General features: G+C 37.7%; 1 protein-coding gene across 1 annotated transcript; it reads left to right on the top strand.

Moving 5' to 3' along the window:
- The first annotated feature begins 18769 nt into the window (after positions 1 to 18769).
- On the top strand, positions 18770 to 19558 carry LOC110920661 (peptidyl-prolyl cis-trans isomerase). The gene has a single exon (XM_022164846.1). The coding sequence runs from the start codon at positions 18834 to 18836 to the stop codon at positions 19350 to 19352; it is 519 nt and encodes a 172-aa protein (XP_022020538.1). The 5' UTR covers positions 18770 to 18833; the 3' UTR covers positions 19353 to 19558.
- Positions 19559 to 20266: the final 708 nt, after the last annotated feature.

The following is a 20266-nucleotide window of genomic DNA, read 5'->3' as shown; positions in this document are numbered from 1 at the left end:
CTTCATTGGTAGAAAATGAGCTGATTTGGTTAATCGATCCACAATTACCCAAATAGCATCATTACCTTTTCTGGTTTTGGGTAACTTAGTAACAAAGTCCATTGTTATGAGTTTCCATTTCCATACAGGCATTTCTAGCTGTTGTAGTAGACCTGAAGGTTTCTGATGTTCGGCTTTAACTTGTGAACAGGTTAGACACTTAGATACGTATTCGGCTATATCCTTTTTCATTCTTATCCACCAAAAATTATTTCTTAAATCTTGGTACATCTTATTATTTCCTGGATATACAGTATACCTTGATTTATGAGATTCTTCTAAAATCTTATTTCTTAATTCCCCTTGTTTAGGTACCCAAATTCGCTTCTTGTGGAATCTCCAAATTCCATCTTTTCCTTGTTCTAGTTCTTTTATGTAACCTTTCATTCCCTCGGCATCGTTCTTGATTGCCGTTTCCTGAATTTTCTTCAATTGTTCCATTAAATCTAATTGTAGATTTAATCTAAGAGCACGGACTCGTCTTTGCTTTTCATGATACTTACGACTTAAGGCGTCTGCGACTACGTTCGCTTTTCCTTCGTGATATTGAATATCACAGTCGTAATCACTCAGGATTTCCATCCATCTTCTTTGCCTCATATTTAACTCTTTTTGCCCAAATATATACCTTAAACTTTTATGATATGTATAAACAGTAAACTTACTTCCATACAGATAATGTCTCCATATCTTAAGGGCAAAAATTATGGCTCCTAATTCTAAGTCATGAGTCGTGTAATTTTCCTCGTGCTTTTTCAATTGCCTAGAGGCATACGCAATTACCTTTTTGCGTTGCATCAACACACATCCATATCCTAATTTTGAAGCATCACAGTAGACTTCAAAGTCTTCTGTTCCTTCGGGTAAAGCTAAAATTGGAGCATTTGTCAATTGGTGTTTTAGAATCTTAAAAGCTTCTTCTTGTCTAGGTCCCCATTCAAACTTAACGGCTTTACAGGTTAGCTTAGTTAATGGTACAGCTATCTTGGAAAAATCCTTAATAAACCGTCTATAATACCCAGCTAAACCTATAAAACTTCTAATTTCCATTGCGGTTTGCGGAACCTTCCAATTGGTAATTACTTCTATCTTAGCAGGATCTACGTGAATACCTTCATGATTCACCATGTGTCCTAAGAATTGCACTTCTTGTAGCCAAAATTCACACTTTGAGAATTTGGCATAGAGCTTTTCTTTTCTTAACAAGGTTAAGAGTGCATGCAGGTGCTTACGATGTTCTTCCTGACTTTTGGAATAAATGAGTATATCGTCAATAAACACGATTACAAATTTATCCAAGTATGGTTTACAGATTCTATTCATCATGTCCATAAATGCGGCTGGAGCATTTGTTAATCCGAAGGGCATGACTGTAAACTCATAATGGCCATACCTGGTTCTGAAAGCAGTTTTAGGTATATCCTCCTCTTGTACTTTCAACTGGTGGTATCCGGATCTTAAGTCTATTTTAGAGAAATACCTAGCTCCTTGTAATTGATCGAAAAGATCATCAATCCTAGGTAGTGGGTATCGATTCTTAATTGTAATCTTATTCAACTCTCTATAATCGATACACATTCTCATCGATCCATCTTTCTTTTTCACAAACAACACTGGTGCACCCCAAGGGGATGAACTAGGTTGTATAAATCCTTTGCTTAGTAATTCATCTAATTGCTTTTTCAATTCTAGCATTTCAGTAGGTGCTAATCGATAAGGTGCCTTAGCTATTGGTGTAGTACCTGGAATTAGATGAATTCTAAACTCTACTTCCCTATCCGGTGGTAACCCAGGTAATTCTTCTGGAAAGACATCTGGGTATTCTGAAACTATAGGAATGTCCTGGAGTTCCTTACTTTTAGTGTTAATGATTACAGAAATCATATACACCATTTCTTGTTTCCTTGAATAACTAGCTAATTTCATTACTGAAATGAATTTTAATGGCTTCCGAGGTCTATCTCCTGTAATTAAGATTACTTCTCCTGGGGGAGTACGGATTTCTATGGAATTCTTATCACACAGGATTCGAGCATGGTTGGCGACTAACCAATCCATTCCTAATACTACATCGAATCCAGCTAAATTCATAGGTAACAAGTTTGCAGAAAACTTATGGCCTAACAGTTCTATCTTTCCTTCTTGCAATACCTTATCTATGTTGACAGAATTTCTATCTGCCGTTTCGACTGTAAAAATCTGCCTAAGAGTAGTTAGAGGTAAGTTAAGAGCTTGGCAGAATGCAGTATTAATAAAACTTTGGTTTGCACCAGAGTCAAATAATACTTTTGCATAGACGTTATGCACTAAGAACGTACCCGCTATCACGTCTGGAATGAGTTCGGCTTCTTGAGTGGTCAGCTGGAATGCGCGAGCATTCTTCTTGGTTGTCCCTTCAGCTTGTTTGCCTTTATTATCCATGGTTTTGACTAACTTAGGGCAGTCAGGTTTGATATGCCCTATTTCTCCGCAGTTATAACAAATTCTGGTCTTTTTCCTACAATCCTCCTCACGATGTCCTTTTGCCTTGCAAAAGTTGCAAACTATATTGCATTGCCCATAGTGTTTCTTATTGCAATTTCTGCAGAAAGGAGGTGACGAGGATTGCCCTGTTCCTCTTCTTTTGAAGCGATTATTATTACCCATACGAAATCCTTGGGTAATCTTCTGAGCCAATTCCTTCTTGCGATCTTCTTCTCTTGTGCGGACTAGTTCATCGGTTAAGGTATTAGCTAATTCCACAGCATCGTCAATCGTGTGTGGTCTCGCAGCTTTAACGATGTTACGGATTTCTCCGATTAATCCCCAAATATAACGGGAAATGAGTACCGGTTCTGGCGAAGCCAGGGTAGGTACCACTCTCGCATATTCAAAGAATGTCGAAGTATATCCTCGACAGTCTACACCTATCATACGATGGCTCAGGAACTTGTTGGCCATTTGTTCCTTTTCGTATTCGGGACAAAATTTTCTTTCTACAAGACTCTTAAATTCTTCCCAATTCATTGCATAGGCCACCCTTCTTCCTTTTGCTTGTAGCACTGTGTTCCACCATTCTAGCGCCCCTTCTTTGAATAGATTCGAAGCATACATCACTTGATCTTCTTCAGTACATTTACTTATTGCAATTACTGCCTTGGTTTTCTCTAACCAACGCAGTGTTGCAGTTGCCCCTTCATTACCTGCAAATTCTGCGGGTTTACAGGCAAGAAATTCTTTGTAAGTGCAACCAGGTGTTGCAGCTTTCATTCTTTTTGGGAGTAGGGCCTGTTGCGGATCATGATCGTCATGATTGCCGCCTCCATTTATGTTGTTACTGCCGTTATCTTCCAGAGTACCTTTACTAGGAATTAATGGTTGTGGTTCGGCAGGTTTTTGAACAGCAGCCACAATTTCTGGAATAGCATTGGCTATCCCTCGAACAATAAAGTTCTCAATATCTTGTCTAGTTATATATTGATCTTCCTGATTTTGCTTAGACTGATTTACTTCATTAATTGGTTCACTATTAGCGTTTTCCATCTGTTAATTAGTAGGAATTGTTAGTGTCTAATTATTGATAACAAAATCACAGATAAACACATAAATCATTATAACATGCAAGCATAGTCAAAATTGTCGATGCCTCGACTTTTGTTTTGTTTTATATATTATACCTGCTTCAATACACACTGTTTATCTTACATTGTTTTATTGCCCATTTTACAGAGTCAGTTTTACTATATTAGTTATAATACAAACAAACTTCTCCAAACCCCTCTTATCTTTTGGTTCACTGGCAGTTTCAGTAACGACGCTCCCTCTCGTCGTACTTCCAGGAGATTTGTTCCCCCATTTCCCGGATCCTATTCCCGGTGCCTATCAGTTCTTCACCAAACTGACGTAGTTCAGCTAAATTTTCATAGCTCATTGGCGGATTAGGGATAGGTTTTGGATCAAATTATGGGAGAAAACTATAGGGACTATTGACTATATTTTGGAATTGCCAGTCATTGGTCCACCATTCCTCCATTTGGCCTAACGGTCGTGTGTGGACTAGTGGGTCTGGAATAGCTGGTTCTAGGTTAATTGGGAATTGGGCTGTAACAGGGTAAGAGAATAGATTATCGTTGATAGGCTTTAGTACATAACAATTATCCAGTAGACGGTCTATTTCGTCCTGGAATGTGATTTCCTCAGGCTGTTTAGAGCTTTCTCCGATCTCTATTCCCTTTTGCTTTAGGTCTATCCCTATTTCTGTCCCTGCTGGTTTGGAACTTTCTCCGGTTTCTATTTCCTTTCCCTTGCTCACACTTACAGGATTTTCTATTTTAGGGAGTCTCCTAGGTTTCCTTCTGCGCACTTTCCTCCATCCTACATATCTTCTTCTCTTTTTAGGTTTTGCTTTTTCCAGCGGTGGAGCTTGGAATTCCGGCGGTTCCTCTATGTCAGCGATGTAACCAGTGAAGTTGTGGGAGACTTCAATTGGCACTGGATAGAGGTTGAGATTCTGAAATGCTTCCGACATCTCATTCTTGTTGAGCAGCATATATGCAAAATGCACAAAATGCTAAGTTAAAACTTTGGAACAAAGTTTAACAAATAAACATTTTTATTGCACATTTAATTTGTATAACATGACAGGAAGGAGAACACACTCAGATTTATTTATTTATTTACTGGGAAGTGTTGTTACTAACTTAGGGTTTTAAAGATTTGCATGTTCTGCTACAGTAGCTAGCATATACAGGTTTGCCCATTTTTCATCTAAATTGTCTAATTCCTGGATTTCTGGATTAAACCTCACTCTCTTGGCTTGGGGTTTCTTTTTCTCTTGACCCTTTCTAAGAATTGAATTCCTTTTCTCCGGGGTAAGAGGGTTTTCATAATTTGCCTTACGGACAAAGATTCCTTCTTCTAAATTGGTGGGAGATTTGGAGGAAGAGGTTCCCTGTTCTTTAGGTGTACTATCTAATTTGCGGTAGATAGCAGAAATCTTTTGTTTACCCATACTGTAATTTTAACAATTAATAAGTTAATGCACATATAGTCACAGAATGACAAATAAAATTTTCCTAATTGTTTTTCAATAGGCTTAAATCAATTAGAACAGTGAGCTTAATCAGTAAGCTTAAAACAGTGGCTCTGATACCACCTTTTCCTGTCACGGCACCCGACCCGGTTTGACCCGTTTCAGGAGCCGCGGGACAGGAATCCCGTGGTATTTAATTTAGGCGACAGCGGAAGTCTTTTTAAACAAGGATCTTTCAATAATTTAAACTGCTCGTTTCATAACTTAGGGATAAATTCCCGTATTTTACAATAATGTGATTTCCCAGGGAAATCTTTATTTTCAAAACATGTTCATTTTATTTATTTACATTGAGCCACTTTTCTAAGCTAGGAGTGCTCCGTGGCACTTTCCTTTGCTCACACCAGATCACCTGAAACATGTTTGAAAAAGGTTTTGTCAGTGGGAAATACTGAGTGAATCATTCAGTTTACTAAAACGAATCGTTTGTTATAATTTACAGTATTAAGGGGAATTACAATGTTTCTGATATCAAACCAACTACCCACAGTACTTGTCACTCGACTACCCATTGGCTATCTCGTTGTCCAAATGGTGTCTGTGACTGTGGTCAGATCACCCCTTGGCTAACTCGTTGTCCAAGTGTGACGGGAAAATAAGTAATGTATACAAAACCCCACATACCGGCTGTAATTTGGTGATTACATAGACTTAATCCCTGTTAATTATAACCTTGAAAATAACTTTGGAGTTTTGTAAAACAGTTGATAAAAAAAGAATGACTCACATTGCAGATTTACGAGCAGAGTATAAGCTTTACTGATTAGCCTTCTAACCTAATTTAAATAACAATGCACACACAAACGGGATTAGTAACTAATTCAGCAGTTACGTCAATTCACGAGATTAAACCCTCACAACTATTATCAAGTGCGATACTTAACAATCCAATGGATTCACAACGAATGACAGAGCATAGTCCGAATTCGAACAGCACTCAAACATTCAAGTCGAAATCACAATGAATAACAAAGTATAAGCTCAGTTTGAGCAGCACTCGGACAATCGTTGGATAGTTATAATCGATCGGACGTTGAATCGTAATAGCGATCGAGTTATTACCCTGATTGCGGCAGCACTTCGTGAATCGTGTGTGTGTTTATAGTATTTCGACTATATCTCAGCGGACATTTAGAATTTTAACGTCGTTTCAGTGTCAGAATTCAAGTCCCAAGGCCCTCTATTTATACCCAAAATTTGCACCTCCCGCGTGTCGCGGAAGAATTCGTGTCACGTGCCGCGTATCGCCTGGGGTGTCAATTTAGGGTAGGGTAGGTTAGTCACTGGTATAGGCCTGGTGAGTCGACAGTTTATGAATTCCTAATTCAGACAACGAATTTCGAAGATAATTATCATTTAGGGTTTAACCCCCTTGAGTTTTAGGGGCCCTGATCCTGATTCTGATTATTCTGAAAATTTTAAGGTTAGTGCAGAATTACTTGGGTGTCTCAATTAGGGTTTTCTTATTGACTAATTATCGTCCTAATTATTGATTTTAGTGGCAGTTGTTACACTACTAAATGTGTAAAACCTACTGGCATATCCGCAGTGAGATTGTTTATCACATTTTAATTTTCCAATTCTTTAGCATGTTATGACAGTCCACTGATGTACTATCATTTCCTCTTTTCACAACGAAACTCATTTTTGAATTTTATCATGTTTTTGTATTTTTCAAATTTTTCTAATGTTTTTGGATTTTCTGAAAATATACTACTCCCCCTAAAATGCAAACACATTAAAGAAAACTTGAAAACACACTAAGCTCTAGACCCACTAGAACACAAAACAAACTGTACAAAACTTGACAACTGACATCGAATTGCATCAATTCGCCATCCACTAAGGCATAAACAATCAGAACTCCCCCTTTCACAAACCATTTTCTCATTTAGATCTCAAAACACTTAAGTTTGTTTTAATCAAAATGATTTTTCCGGAAAATGAGTTTGTTTTTACCACTTGTAGATTACACATGAGTTAAAATCGGGTTTATGGTTCATCATCTTGTCAGTTTTTATGTTAGTAAATCAAGTACAACTTAATGTCCCTGATTTACCGTTTTGCACTCAAGTAATTGTTGTACCACTTGCAAAAAAAAATAATCACTTGTAAGATCACAATCAATACCACTTGTAGGTATGACCAACAAATACCACTTGTAGGAATGAGTCATCTACATTAACCTCTTTACCACTTGTAAAATTATCCACAAAGATGCCGATTCCTGCTTCTCAATTACCAACCTGGAAGCTCCGGCGTAGTCCTTTCACCTGTAATCATTCAAACCTTTTCAAGAAAACATTTTAAACACTAGAATGATGCTGATTCCCGATCCACGATATAAACTTGGGATCTCCGGCATAGTCCTTTGACTATTATGGGAAACAGACTTCCATCCAAGTCTTCTCACACTTGATGGCTTTCAATTCTTGTGCAGTAGGGTTGTATGTTGCCTTTTTAGTTGCATAAAAATCTTTAACCCCCTTTGCTTTCCCATTCAACATTTTCCCAAAAATCTTTTTAACACTCCCGTTGAATGTTTTCTCGACATCAAATTCATTTTTTTCTTTGTAAAACTGATTCGAGATGTCAATTTTACCAACTTTCTTTTTAACTTCTTCAAACTTCAGTGATGGAAATTCTTCATCATTCACTGAAATTTTCTTCTCACCTTGTGGCTCCTCTGGCTTTGTGGAACCAGATTCATCTCCGACTTTCTCACTAACCTTTTTAACAATCCACACTTGGTTGTTCTCAGCCTTTTGTTTGATAACATTCTTTTTAGAACACTCACCGACCTGTTGGTGGTTCTATATCAACAACCTTTTCTTTCAACTTCTGAGAAACTCCCTGTTTTGTTTTGACATTTTTCTGACAGTTCCATGCAATATGACCAACTTCATTGCATCTGTAACAGGTACGAGTTTCTTTTGATTGCCACACTTCAGTTCCATTCTTTCTTTTATCAGCAAGAAACTCTTGATTTGACTGTCTCCAGAACGGTTTCTTCTGTTCATCTTCTGAACTTCCACCTGACACAAATTCAGTTTTTGTTTTAGAATTTTTCATACTTTTATGATTTTCTGGTGGAATAAAGCCAAGTCCTTTCTTTTTGTAGATACGATTTTGGTTTGGTTTCTTTTGAGAACCCGAACCAGAATTGTAACATTTTTTCTTGTTTAAACGTTGTTGTACTCTTGAGGTGTAAGGTTTAGGCTTTACATTACGATTTTCATCTTTTATTTCAGAAATATTAATTTCTGTTAGTTTGAAAACCTTTTTTATCAATTCAGTTTTAACACCTCTTATTGGAAATTCTTTGTTATAATATAATTTGCCCGAATCATTTAAAGTGTATGCTACTTCAAATGTTTCATCATCCAAATTTGCTTTTGATAACAAAAATTCTTTACTGTAAGACCGTTTGACCGACGATTTTGAACTGTTGACTGACGAATTTGACCCTCCAGACTCTGACTTTGACTCATCCTCATCAGTATCCAACACCTGATCGACCACCTTTTTGATTAACTCAGACTCATGATCAGTGTCAGACGAGGTAAACGTGACATCAATGTTATCTGGTAAAACGTCAGTTGTGTCGGTTTTTAGCTTTATATTGACTGCTTTTTCAAGTTGCTCCTCGTTTGGTTTTCTAGGAGAATATCCTTCCCAAATCGGAGGCGGACACTTGTTATAGCTAACAGTCGATTTCTTACCACTGTCTTTCTTTTTCTTCGGCTTCTCATCTTGAAAAGCTTCCATTCCTGCAACAGTTGGGTAAATACGATCAATGAGATAATCAGAACTTGAATAACTTTGTAATAAACGTCTAATTCTCTCATTCTCGATCTTCTCAGTCTCCAACTCTTGCTTCCATTTAGCACTTTCTTCGATGTAGAAATTGATTGCTTTTTGCTTTGTCATCATGACTGCATTCATCATCGTTAGCGCTTGTTCTCTTTCTGAGTTTGTCTTTTGGAGACTAGTTACTGTTTTGTTCAAGACATCATAGGATTCTTTCACATAGTTGAGGTTGAACAGTAACTGCTCCTTCTTCTTTTCATACTCAGCAATTATCTCATCTTTTGATGCACATCCCTTGCAAGCTTCCAAACACTTCTCACAAGGCTTTCCAACTTCAACAGTCTTTTCAACTTCGATTGTTTTCACTACTTCAACCACCTTTTCTGTCTCTATCACCTTCTCAGCTTCAGACATCTTTTTTTCTTCTTTCACTTGTTCATTCTCAACATTCTTCTCAGCAACACTTTCAACACTCTCGTTCTGAACAACATCTTCAGATTTCATTTGTTGTTGTACTTTAGCAGCTCGTTTTTCCTTCAGTTTCTCCATGCGATCTGCAAAATAGAAATGAAAACTTTCAGGAGAAAGATGAGTTTTAGCAATATTGATATGTTTTTCTTCCTCATCATCACTACTACTATCAACTGGTGATTGATCAAACTATACATATTTTTCAGAATCAGCATCTGATACACCAGAATCAGACGGTGTTTGATCAAATACAACTTCTTTTTCTGAAGTAACATCATTCCGAACACTCTCGTCTGACCTTTGTGAACCTTCATCAGCACTTTCTAAGCTTTCATCAGATGTAACAGACTGTTCCTCCACACTTTTCACTGTCTCTCCAATAGACTTCATCCAGGTGGCAAACATGTCTGGTTCTTTGACAATCTTTGCAATGAAAGCTTTGAACTCTCCTTTTTCATCAACAAACATATCCCAGCTGAAGCCTTCAGGTAGTTGTTCATCATGTTGATCAACTAAATAGACTTTGCTATCAGGAGACATGTAGTTGCTCCAGTTGAAGTCCACCAAACATGCTCTCTTAGAATCCTCAATCTTCCTACCATGAGCCATCTGTGAGTCTTGTGATTGACCAACCTGCTGATAAATGGCTTTCCGATAGTAATCATCTTTTCCGAACGGATTCTGAGCTCCACTAGCTTCTCTACCCTTGCACTCTCGTTTGAAATGGCCATTCTCCCTGCATCGAAAGCAAGTAACTTTAGACTTATCAAAACCTAAAGTAGATCCATGAGCATCAAGAAAGTCATTTCTCCCAGTAATTGTCTTAAACTTTTCAACACGTCTAAGAACACTAGCAAGACACCATTTGATATCCATTAATTCCATCTCTTCAGCGTCTATCTGATCGTAATCCTCCTTTGTAAGCATAGGATTTCTGACCCGACCAGCTACAAGACCCTCATATGACAACAACACAGAACCAAGTAGAGCCATATGGTCTTTAGCAGTATCTTCTGAAAAGCTTTGACCTTCTGGAAGATTTAGAGCGATGTTGCACTGAATCACGTAACCATTTCCTGTTTTTGTGCTTTGTGACTGAAAACTTGAATTTGACTCTTTAGGATTAACACTCGGAAATGATGAGAATCCACTGCTGCTTTTGCTAGAACCTTGATCAGCTTTTTCTGATGAATCTCCAGCACTGAATGCAGTTTGGATTTTCGGACTTCTCTCAGATTCTGGAACCGGAACACTACCTTTGTACTATCCTACTCCTGAATACTAAGATGGCACATTTAGAATTCAGGTCGATAAGCACGAATTAAAAGAAAAAAGAACGTTATATATGTTAAAAGCAAATTTGCAAGACACGAACTGGTAGTTTAAATGATCCATCTTTAAATAAATGCAACTTATGTGTTCTGAATATCCAAATAGGAACTTAGAAACACAATAAATAATAAAGCTATCAAATAGCTTCTCAATCCATCAGATGTAGGTATAAGAAAAACCAAAACTCGAAACACTACCATAAAGGCATAAACAAAGTAAAGGCATAAAGACAAATACATACTTCAGATACATGAATTAACAGATAAAATAAGCTACCACCAAAGTTCCTATTTCCACAAAGCAACAAAATTGTCGGTTAAAGTGTGGGAAATTATCACTTAGATAAATATTATCACTTACATACTTCAAATACATGTAAATTGTCAGCTAATTTAAAGAACAATTTAAGTACAACTTAGATAAATATATAAAGCCATTTTAAAGAAACTAAAACCTTCATTTGTAACTCCTAACCCGGCCCAGCCCGTTTCTACAAAAGTGTTTGTGAATCAACACAACCTGGCCCGTTTCACCTTGAACCTGTTTTGACCCGTTACCTGATTAACTAAAACAACCCATCTTGTCGCCTCTCAAACTTTTGCAACAAAAACTTGAATAACTGGTGATCTTGTAAAAAACATAATTAATTCAATTTGAACAACTAAATTCAGTTGGAGACTTTTCGTGCAGAATAATAAAGTATGTTGGGTTTTTATGGTACTTACCCTAAGTTATAAGTGCATAACTCAACCTGAATGAAAAGACTTGAAATACAAAACTCACCCTACGATCACAAGCCTTTTTGGGTATGTCTTTTAAGTCGTTTAGAAGGTCATCCTGCTCTTTCTCAAATAATACTGCCCCAAGTGGCCCATCATCAGTTGCGTTTATGGGTTTGTCATTAAATGAACTGGCCTCAAAAAATATATGTCCCGTGAGTTTATAAAATCAAAAACATTAACATTAACATTACATAACTGCAACAGGATGGCAATTATAGCATACCCCATGTAAACACGCATAACCTCTGGAGTGTTCAAAATTAATTATGAACTAATAAATGACAGTATAGGCGTATTTCAGACCTTTAGCCAATCTTCTAACATAACATCTCTTCTTGTCCTTCTTTATAGAAGCATCTGTTATATGTGCCAACTGCTGAAGAAAAGTTATTATCTGATACGTAGTGGAGATGTCTAACCCATTTGATATCTCGTCCATATATAAAGCTTTTGTGGGACTGACAATCATCTCCCCTGCAAACAACTATACAAGGTAAATTATATTTGCATGAAGGTAGCAGGCAATAAAAGTCACCAAATAGGGCTAATGCAGAAGTTACCTGTAGTCAATCTTTTCTTTTGACCGCCAGAGATTCCCCTCATCATGGCATCTCCAAACATGGTATCAGCACAAATATCAAGTCCTAGAATCTGGAATAACATGATAATGGTGGTAAAAGCAGTGTACTTTGCATATTCATATATGAAACAATATATGATAAGCTCATATAAGCTAAAAGAAATACCTTCAGTATATAGTTTGTATATAGTTTGTCTGAAGAGTTGTCTTTTGTCCATCAATGGAAATCGCCTATAGGAATTATACATGGTTGAGTATGACAAGATGTTCATTTACCTCTGGAAGTAGGTAAGCTTTAGAGTAAAACTCTTACCACACTTTTAACTCTTACCACACTTTTAGTATATACATTACCCTAAAACAATACTAATGAACATCGTTCACAACTATTTATTACACAGGTGGCGGAGTATAACTTTAGGATTCATAAATTAGGGAACAAAAGTGTCAAGAAGTTTTAGTCAAAGACTGAACACAAAGATATCTTATCCACTACTGAAAGTACATTACCTTCATAAAAGTGTCTATATCTGGATCTGGAATAATCCCTCCTTCTTTCTACCTTCTGTTAACCTCCATCATAATCTCTTTAGAGAATTAAATGATTTTGAATTAGTTCTTAAGCCATCGTCACTTGGAATGGAATACAAAACTATGCGATTTTTGTTGCGTGGGTGCAAGTGGTCAGTCATACATGTAGAGCTTCCAGTACCCTGCCAACGGGATGAGAAATCAAGTGTTTCCCTAACAATCATCTCGGGAATATGCAAATCATTTTGACTTGTATAGGCAGCAGTTCTCTGAAGAACAAATTCTTCTAGTTTGTATCCATTATAAGAAATATCACCACTAATCTGTATTGAATGGATAAAAAGCACGTTTGATATCTCTATTGCAATCCAATATAGCAAAATAAGCCATACATATTATTACATAAGGTGAAAGCTACCTTAGCAACATCAAGGCATTGGCAGTCCAAAGCAGCAATAGCAACCTGCTCATATAGACCCCATTCTACAAATTTAAAAAAAAGAGTCACTTAATTATAAAAATCCTTCCAAAAATTAGAATACATTATAAAAATCAATAAGCAACAAAAATATAGAGTACAATAAATAAATAAAAAAACTAATTGTCTGCAAAACCCACATGTATACTTTCCCTCCTGAACAAAGATGAATAGTGACTCATAATATCCACCTTGTGTGGTCGATATACAACATGTAATGTGTTTTTTTAAAATCATAAACTGTATTATTAATAGGAAAAAAAATCACCAAGATAGCACATTTATAGATAACGGGTCAAATAACCTTTTATGACATAATTGTTCATACCCAAATATTGAAGCTTTCAAGATCCCTTGTTGAAAGGCCTCAAACCGTGCTTCATGCAGCTCCGTAGGTCTCATTTGACCTGTCATTTAGGCATACGGAAAGGGTCATGACAAGTTTATATGAATAGCAACATGCATATTACTAACCTGGTATTATTCAAAGGGCCAACATATTTCGAAATGGTCAACCCGCTTCCTCAAAATCTGGTTAGTAGACTCCCAGAGCGTGATATCTTGAATTAAATTTTGACAAAGACCAAACTCTAACAGCTCTTCATCCAACAATGGTTCCCTTTTTCACTCCCAAAACCAAATTGAGACACTACGATTGACATCTCACAGCCACAATTTCATTTTTGTTGGACTCCAAAGCAAAAATTTTTGGAAATAAATCCGCCCACACGTTTCACCAAGCGATTCAAATCAAAAATCAAGCGACCACCTATTTATACAATGTATAAGCAGTCAGACATATCTTCACTACTCGCACTAAAATGAAGAAAACACAGAAGGTGAATCCAGATTCGTGTCAGGTATTGCATTAAAGCGCAATCAAATGTTTGTAATATTCTAAGTCGTTTTGTTTATAGAAAAATAAGATCATTATTTTAGTAAATATAGTATCTTGGCTCCAACAAAGGACACTAATAATAATGCATGGTAAATAATATGTGTGTGTATTTCATCCAACAACTGAATAAGTGCTTATATTCTTTAAAAAACATAATAAACAGAAAAAATATTTGTAGGGGGAGTTTGAGATTGATTACCTTATGAAGAAACATAAAACCACGTGGCCTGTTCAGATCCCTACAAAAATGACCCATTTGACCAGTTACCCGATCCCCCAATCATGCCAATCACATACACTTTATGGAATCAAAGCTAGAAAGATGATAGGTGATTAATCAGATACACACCGTTTGACCAGAAGCATGTGCTATCCTCGAACTTTCTGCACGATTTTACTTTCCACTTTCTGCCTATTGATTTGAAACAAAGTTGATATAATTACAAAGACGTAAAATAATGCATAACTATATATAATTTATTGTTGTAAAGAAATGCTCAACTGACAGCTGCAAGAACATGAAGTGGTTGACCAACAATAACATCAGTGTTTGCAAAGCATCGGGTGATAAAAAAAATGAACCAACATGAGGTGAAACATTCCAGCATCTTTCACATTTTGAACTCTCTACATGGGACACCACGATCCATATCTTATGTTCTCCTTCAATTATATATTGTCCAGAATATGGTATATATTTGGTGGATGCGTGCTACAATATAAAAATAATCTCAACCTGTAGTTTGATCAATTAGCTTTCTAAACATTAAATGCATCATCAAAAATTGATACCTAGCATGTCAAACCATAAAATGAAGGATTTAATAAAGAAAATTATCAAATCAATACCATTAAAAATTACAATTAATTAACACCTTGAAAATTAGCTTTTAGTATATAATTAACACCATTAAAAGTTTGGATTGGATCATCACATTTTTGTTTGAGAGTTAGTGTCGAGATGCCATTTGGCAGTCCTACTTGGAGGTGACATGGACACCATATGGAGCCAAAGGTTATAATTCAACCAAGTAATGTCAGTTTTGAAAGCATGGATTAAAAAAGTTAAGATATTCTTGAAAAATAAGACGAACAAATTAACATTCTGAAACTTTGACTTAAGGATACTTCCATATATCCGTAGATATTATGGATAAAAAGTAATAGTAAATCAGGTATCCAAAAGTCCAGAATCATAAGCTATTACTTCTTAACTTTAACAATATAATGGTTGTACAAGGTTTTATTCAACTTTGAACTTCAACCAGAGTGTTTTACCAGATATACTTTCTTTATAAATTAAACAATAAAAGGATCCACCCAACTTAGAAGTACCTGTTTGTGACCATTTTGGGAGCACCTGTTCATTAGAGCTGATTCCAACAACATCCATAGCTTTCTTTGTAGCAAGATACTCTTTAGACTCGTCCTCTCTGTTCAGTTCATAAAAGTTTGATTGATTAAGGTAATGAAACTTGCTTGAATTTCCAACTTTGTACTTTTACTCCTCAAATGTGATCAATAAGTACTTGTTTTAAGTTTAATGAGATATAAAACCTAATCTACTGCATCGGGAAAGTGAATTACCTCGAGCGGTGCAACACATAACATGTAAAATAATGATAACTTCTCTCAGGGTCAGAAACTTGGCAGACGCGTGATATCTCTAGCAAATAAGTTCTTATAGCAGCACCAGAGATTTTCCCTCTTTATTCCTATCAAAATTATAATAGATAGTCAAAATACATTTTTTTATGTCCCTAGCCCATTACAAGCCCGTACCATCCATCTTCCTACCTAGCAGTAAGGCATACTTTTCCCCTGGACAATTTCCAATGAAAACTTCAACTAATGATGTATCGAAGGGTTGAACAATACCTTCTGAAACCAGAATTTTCTCTCTGTTTTCAAGGTAAAAATGACATTCTCAAGGCCTTCCAATGTGTTATCACTTAGTATGGGGTAATGGAATGGACAAAGGAATGGAATGGACGAGGTAATGGAATGAACGAGGGAATGCAATGGATCATTACCCTTCCATGTCTTGTTTGGTTACCATGTGAATGGAATGAATTATTATTGTGTATTGTTCGGTAGGCAAGAAAAACTGAGTAATAAAATTACCGGTGAGTGGTGGTGGTGGTTGGTGGTAGTGATTGTGGGTGGTTATAGGTGGCGGTGGTGGGTGTCGGCGGCGGGGATGGGTGGTGGTGGCGGCGAGTGGCGGTGCAGCGGTGACGGCAATGGTGGTGGCGACAAGGTGGTCGTTGGTGGTGGGTGGCAGCAAAGGTGGCGGTTGGTGGCGACGGTGGCGGTTGGTGGTGGCATCGACGATGGTGGTGGGCAGCGGCGGCGAGTGGCATTGGCGGTTGGTCGCAGCTGTGGGTGGTAATGGTGGCGAGTGGGTGGCGGCGATGGCGGTGGCTGTCGGGGTGAGGTGGTGGCGGGTGGCGGCGGTGGCGGTGGCTGTCGGGGTGAGGTGGTGGCGGGTGGTAGTGGTGGGTGTCGGCGGCGGCGATGGGGGGTGGTGGCGGCGAGTGGCGGTGCGGCGACAACAATGGTGGTGGCGACAAGGTGGTCATTAGTGGTGGGTGGCAGCAAAGGTGGCAGTTAGTGGCGGCGGTGGTGGTTGTGGTGGCATCGACGATGGTGGTGGGCGGCGGGGGTGGCGGTGGCTGTCGAGGTGAGGTGGTGGCGGGCGGCGGTGGTGGCGGTGGCTGTCGGGGTGAGGTGGTGGCGGTGGCGGTGGCTATCGGGTGAGGTGGTGGCGGGTGGCGGTAGTGGTGGGTTGTGGCGAAGGTCGTGGGTTGTGGTGTTTTTGTTAAATGGTGCAAGAGGGGATGGAATGGAAAAAAAACATGGGGGGTGGAAGGAATGATTTTGAGGGAATGGAATGCCTTTTGGAATGAGTGATTCCATTCCCTTGACCAACCAAACACTCTTTTCTTCATTCCCTCGTAATCACTCATTCCATTCCACCTCTCATTCCTGCATACCAAACACTACCTTATACTTGTGGCATGTTCAAGGCTTTTATCAAGCAAGCTTGGATGCACCGCACTCACAGTTTTGCAAAAATCCAACCTAAGAATGCAGAAGATCAAATGCACCCTATTCACCATATGCCAAAACTTTCTAGATAGGCTTAGGCTGCAACACACACAATGGCCCGACAAACAAAATTAGGTTCTTGTCCACCGCTGTCTGACCTCAAAAGACATAGTTCATCACCAGTATTGCAACAAAAGAATTTTTTAAAGATATTTAAAAAAAATTAAGACTACAAAACATCAACCCTAAAAAAACAAATAGAATAATTTATTCAAAATAAACTTTTCAATTTCCATTTTAATAAAAGTTCAATGAAGATTGAAAATAACAACATGCAGATTAATAATATTGATTATATCTTAGGAGTGAACATCGTACCAGATTCAACTCATCAGAACCCTAGCCGTCATGTTGGAGGTGGCGGCTATGGCATTTTGTCCCAGTTTTCGGATCCGATCCACCACATAACCTACAATATTCCTGCACCCAATAAATACAGAACATTCAACGTCACTTCTGTACCCACATAACCTACAATATTCCTATACACAATTTTCCAGTGCGATAGTGGGAGAAGAAATTACAATGGCGATCACATGCAATTTCAATCCATTAATCTTAGGGTTTGCAAACATATAAATTATAATCATAAGAAACCCTAACTGAAATCTTGATGCTTACCATATTGCGAGTGAAGGATCAAAGATTTAACACCGGATTATGCTCAGAACAAATGATATAGGGTTTGAAACTCAGAAAAAAAAACTTTGAAAAAAACTTAGAAGTTGAAGAAACACACAGAGAATCATAAATTGGAAGCAAGAATCAAAGATTTACACCGGATTATGCTTATGCTTGATGATTGTTGATGCGATTAGGGTTTGCGGGGATGAACGATCGATATCTTCTTTGCGAAATGAACTGAAACGGCCAGAATGATAGGATATCAAAATTAGGGTTTAAGGTACATGAAGAGAATAAGCGTGTTTATATCACGGGTGTGGTATGGCCCGAAATAAAACGGATCCCGCGTCCAAGAAGAAAAAATGTTATTTAGAATGGATTCCCTCCTAAACTCAAAATCCATCCTCACCATAGGTTGCCACATCATCAAAAATCTCCAAAATCACATACCACATGGCCCAAATCCATCTCATTTATATATATATAGATTTGAAAATACTAAAGAGAGTGAGCATTTATATTTTATAGTGTTTGATTAGGTTGAATTTCAAATTTCAAATAAGTCTTATCCTTTACATATAACCACCGGACTAATTGCTCGGTTATTCAAGGTAAAAAAAATATATAATACAAGATCGATTATTTTTAATTAACTCCAATCTGTTATTTAAATTTTTTATTCGTTAATTAACTCCAATCAGTTATTTATTTTTTTTACCTTTCCAAAAAAAGTTATTTAATTTTTTTATTCGTAAATTTTGACTTGTTAATAGAAAAATAATATTTATTGACCACATCCATTTATGAATTTTATATACTTCCTTTATTTCAATTTCAATAAAAAAATACATAGCAAAATCTAGAACGGCATATACCATGTGATCCGTTCGTGACATAACCCAAGATCAAAACCACAGTTAACCCTAACCCAACTCTAGTAACTTCCAATCACCCTTAAAACCACACCACGTGTCATATTCAACGGCCCAGATCATCTCCCCCTAAACAACCCACCATCAGCCACCCCTATATAACACGACCTACCACCACATGCTCATTAACCCTAACCCTTCTTCAACCTCATTCGAAAACTCTGCAACTCTTCAATGTCAAACCCTAAGGTCTTCTTCGACATGACCGTCGGCGGAGCTCCGGCCGGCCGGATCGTCATGGAACTCTTCGCCGACACCACACCGCGAACCGCCGAGAACTTCCGCGCACTCTGCACCGGCGAAAAAGGCGTCGGAAGCTCCGGCAAACCGTTACACTTCAAAGGCTCTACGTTCCACCGTGTGATCCCTAACTTCATGTGTCAGGGCGGCGATTTCACCAGAGGCAACGGCACAGGCGGTGAGTCGATCTACGGCAACAAGTTTGCTGACGAGAATTTCGTTAAGAAGCATACAGGTCCTGGAATTCTGTCGATGGCGAACGCCGGTCCGAACACGAACGGATCTCAGTTTTTTATATGTACTGCTAAGACTGAGTGGCTGGACGGTAAGCATGTGGTGTTTGGACAGGTTGTTGAAGGTATGGATGTTGTTAAGGCGATCGAGAAGGTCGGATCTGGAAGCGGAACTACTTCTAAGCCTGTAGTTATTGCAGATTGTGGTCAACTTTCTTAGATCTGTTAACTGATAGTTTGAGTCTTGATGTTTTGGGTATAATTCTGCTTTGTTGGTTATCTAGAGGATTTGTTAGGGCTTGTGTGAGGTTTGTGATATGGTGATTTCAGCGTCTGCTTTTGTTGATGAAGTTAGCTTTTAAGTGATCATCGTTATCGTTATGAAATAATATTAGATCCAGTTAATAATTTCGTTGGCTTTTTGAATCTGATCGTGTTCAATGTTCATGCAAGTGTTTGTCAAAGCGTATGATTCTAAATTTTTTGTGATGCGTTTGGAATATTTCTTGATAAAAATTTAGTATTAAGCAATGTTTTAAAATACGTTTGTTATACCGTACCGGATTTGGTTTAGAAACGATTTAACGGGTGTATTAGGTGGTTTAACCAGGTATGCTGGGCGGTTTAACCTGTTCTGCCAGACGGTTTAACCGATACAACCGGCCAATTTGAACCGGTTTTTAAAACATTAGTATTAAGTAATTGTAGATATTGTGGAGGAATATAGGAAATTACTGATTTGAAGTTTAAATTTGGGAAGAAAAAATCGGTGGTGTGTATGTGGCGAAAAAGTCATGGAAATATCGGGAGCATTTGTGGCGCTCGTAGCAGCACGTGTTGGGGTATTTTTGTCTGCATGCATCTAGATCTTTCTACTTTGCTCACGTGACTTGTACCGTACAATCAGGTGTTACAAGTTGATGTGACGCATTCAACAAATTCTCTCACATTTAAATATAAACATGACTAAAAGTATTAATAAGAGAAAAATGCAGTCCCTGTGATTTCGCATTTTTTCACTTATAGTTCTCAACTTTCTAAAATTACCTGAATAGTTCTCAACTTTTCATTTTTTGTTCACAGATAGTCGCTAAGTCTAACTTTAGTTTGTTTTCTCTATTAAGTGGGTGTTAA

This window comes from Helianthus annuus, chromosome 17 (assembly GCF_002127325.2).
Source record: "Helianthus annuus cultivar XRQ/B chromosome 17, HanXRQr2.0-SUNRISE, whole genome shotgun sequence".
Taxonomy (NCBI): domain Eukaryota; kingdom Viridiplantae; phylum Streptophyta; class Magnoliopsida; order Asterales; family Asteraceae; genus Helianthus; species Helianthus annuus.
The sequence above is the reverse complement of the archived record's forward strand: the minus strand, read 5'-3'. Positions and strand labels throughout refer to the sequence as shown.

What these genes read in the sequence shown, in the direction of transcription:
- LOC110920661 (XM_022164846.1), top strand. Translation starts at nt 18,834, where the DNA reads ATGTCAAACCCTAAGGTCTTCTTCGACATGACCGTCGGCGGAGCTCCG.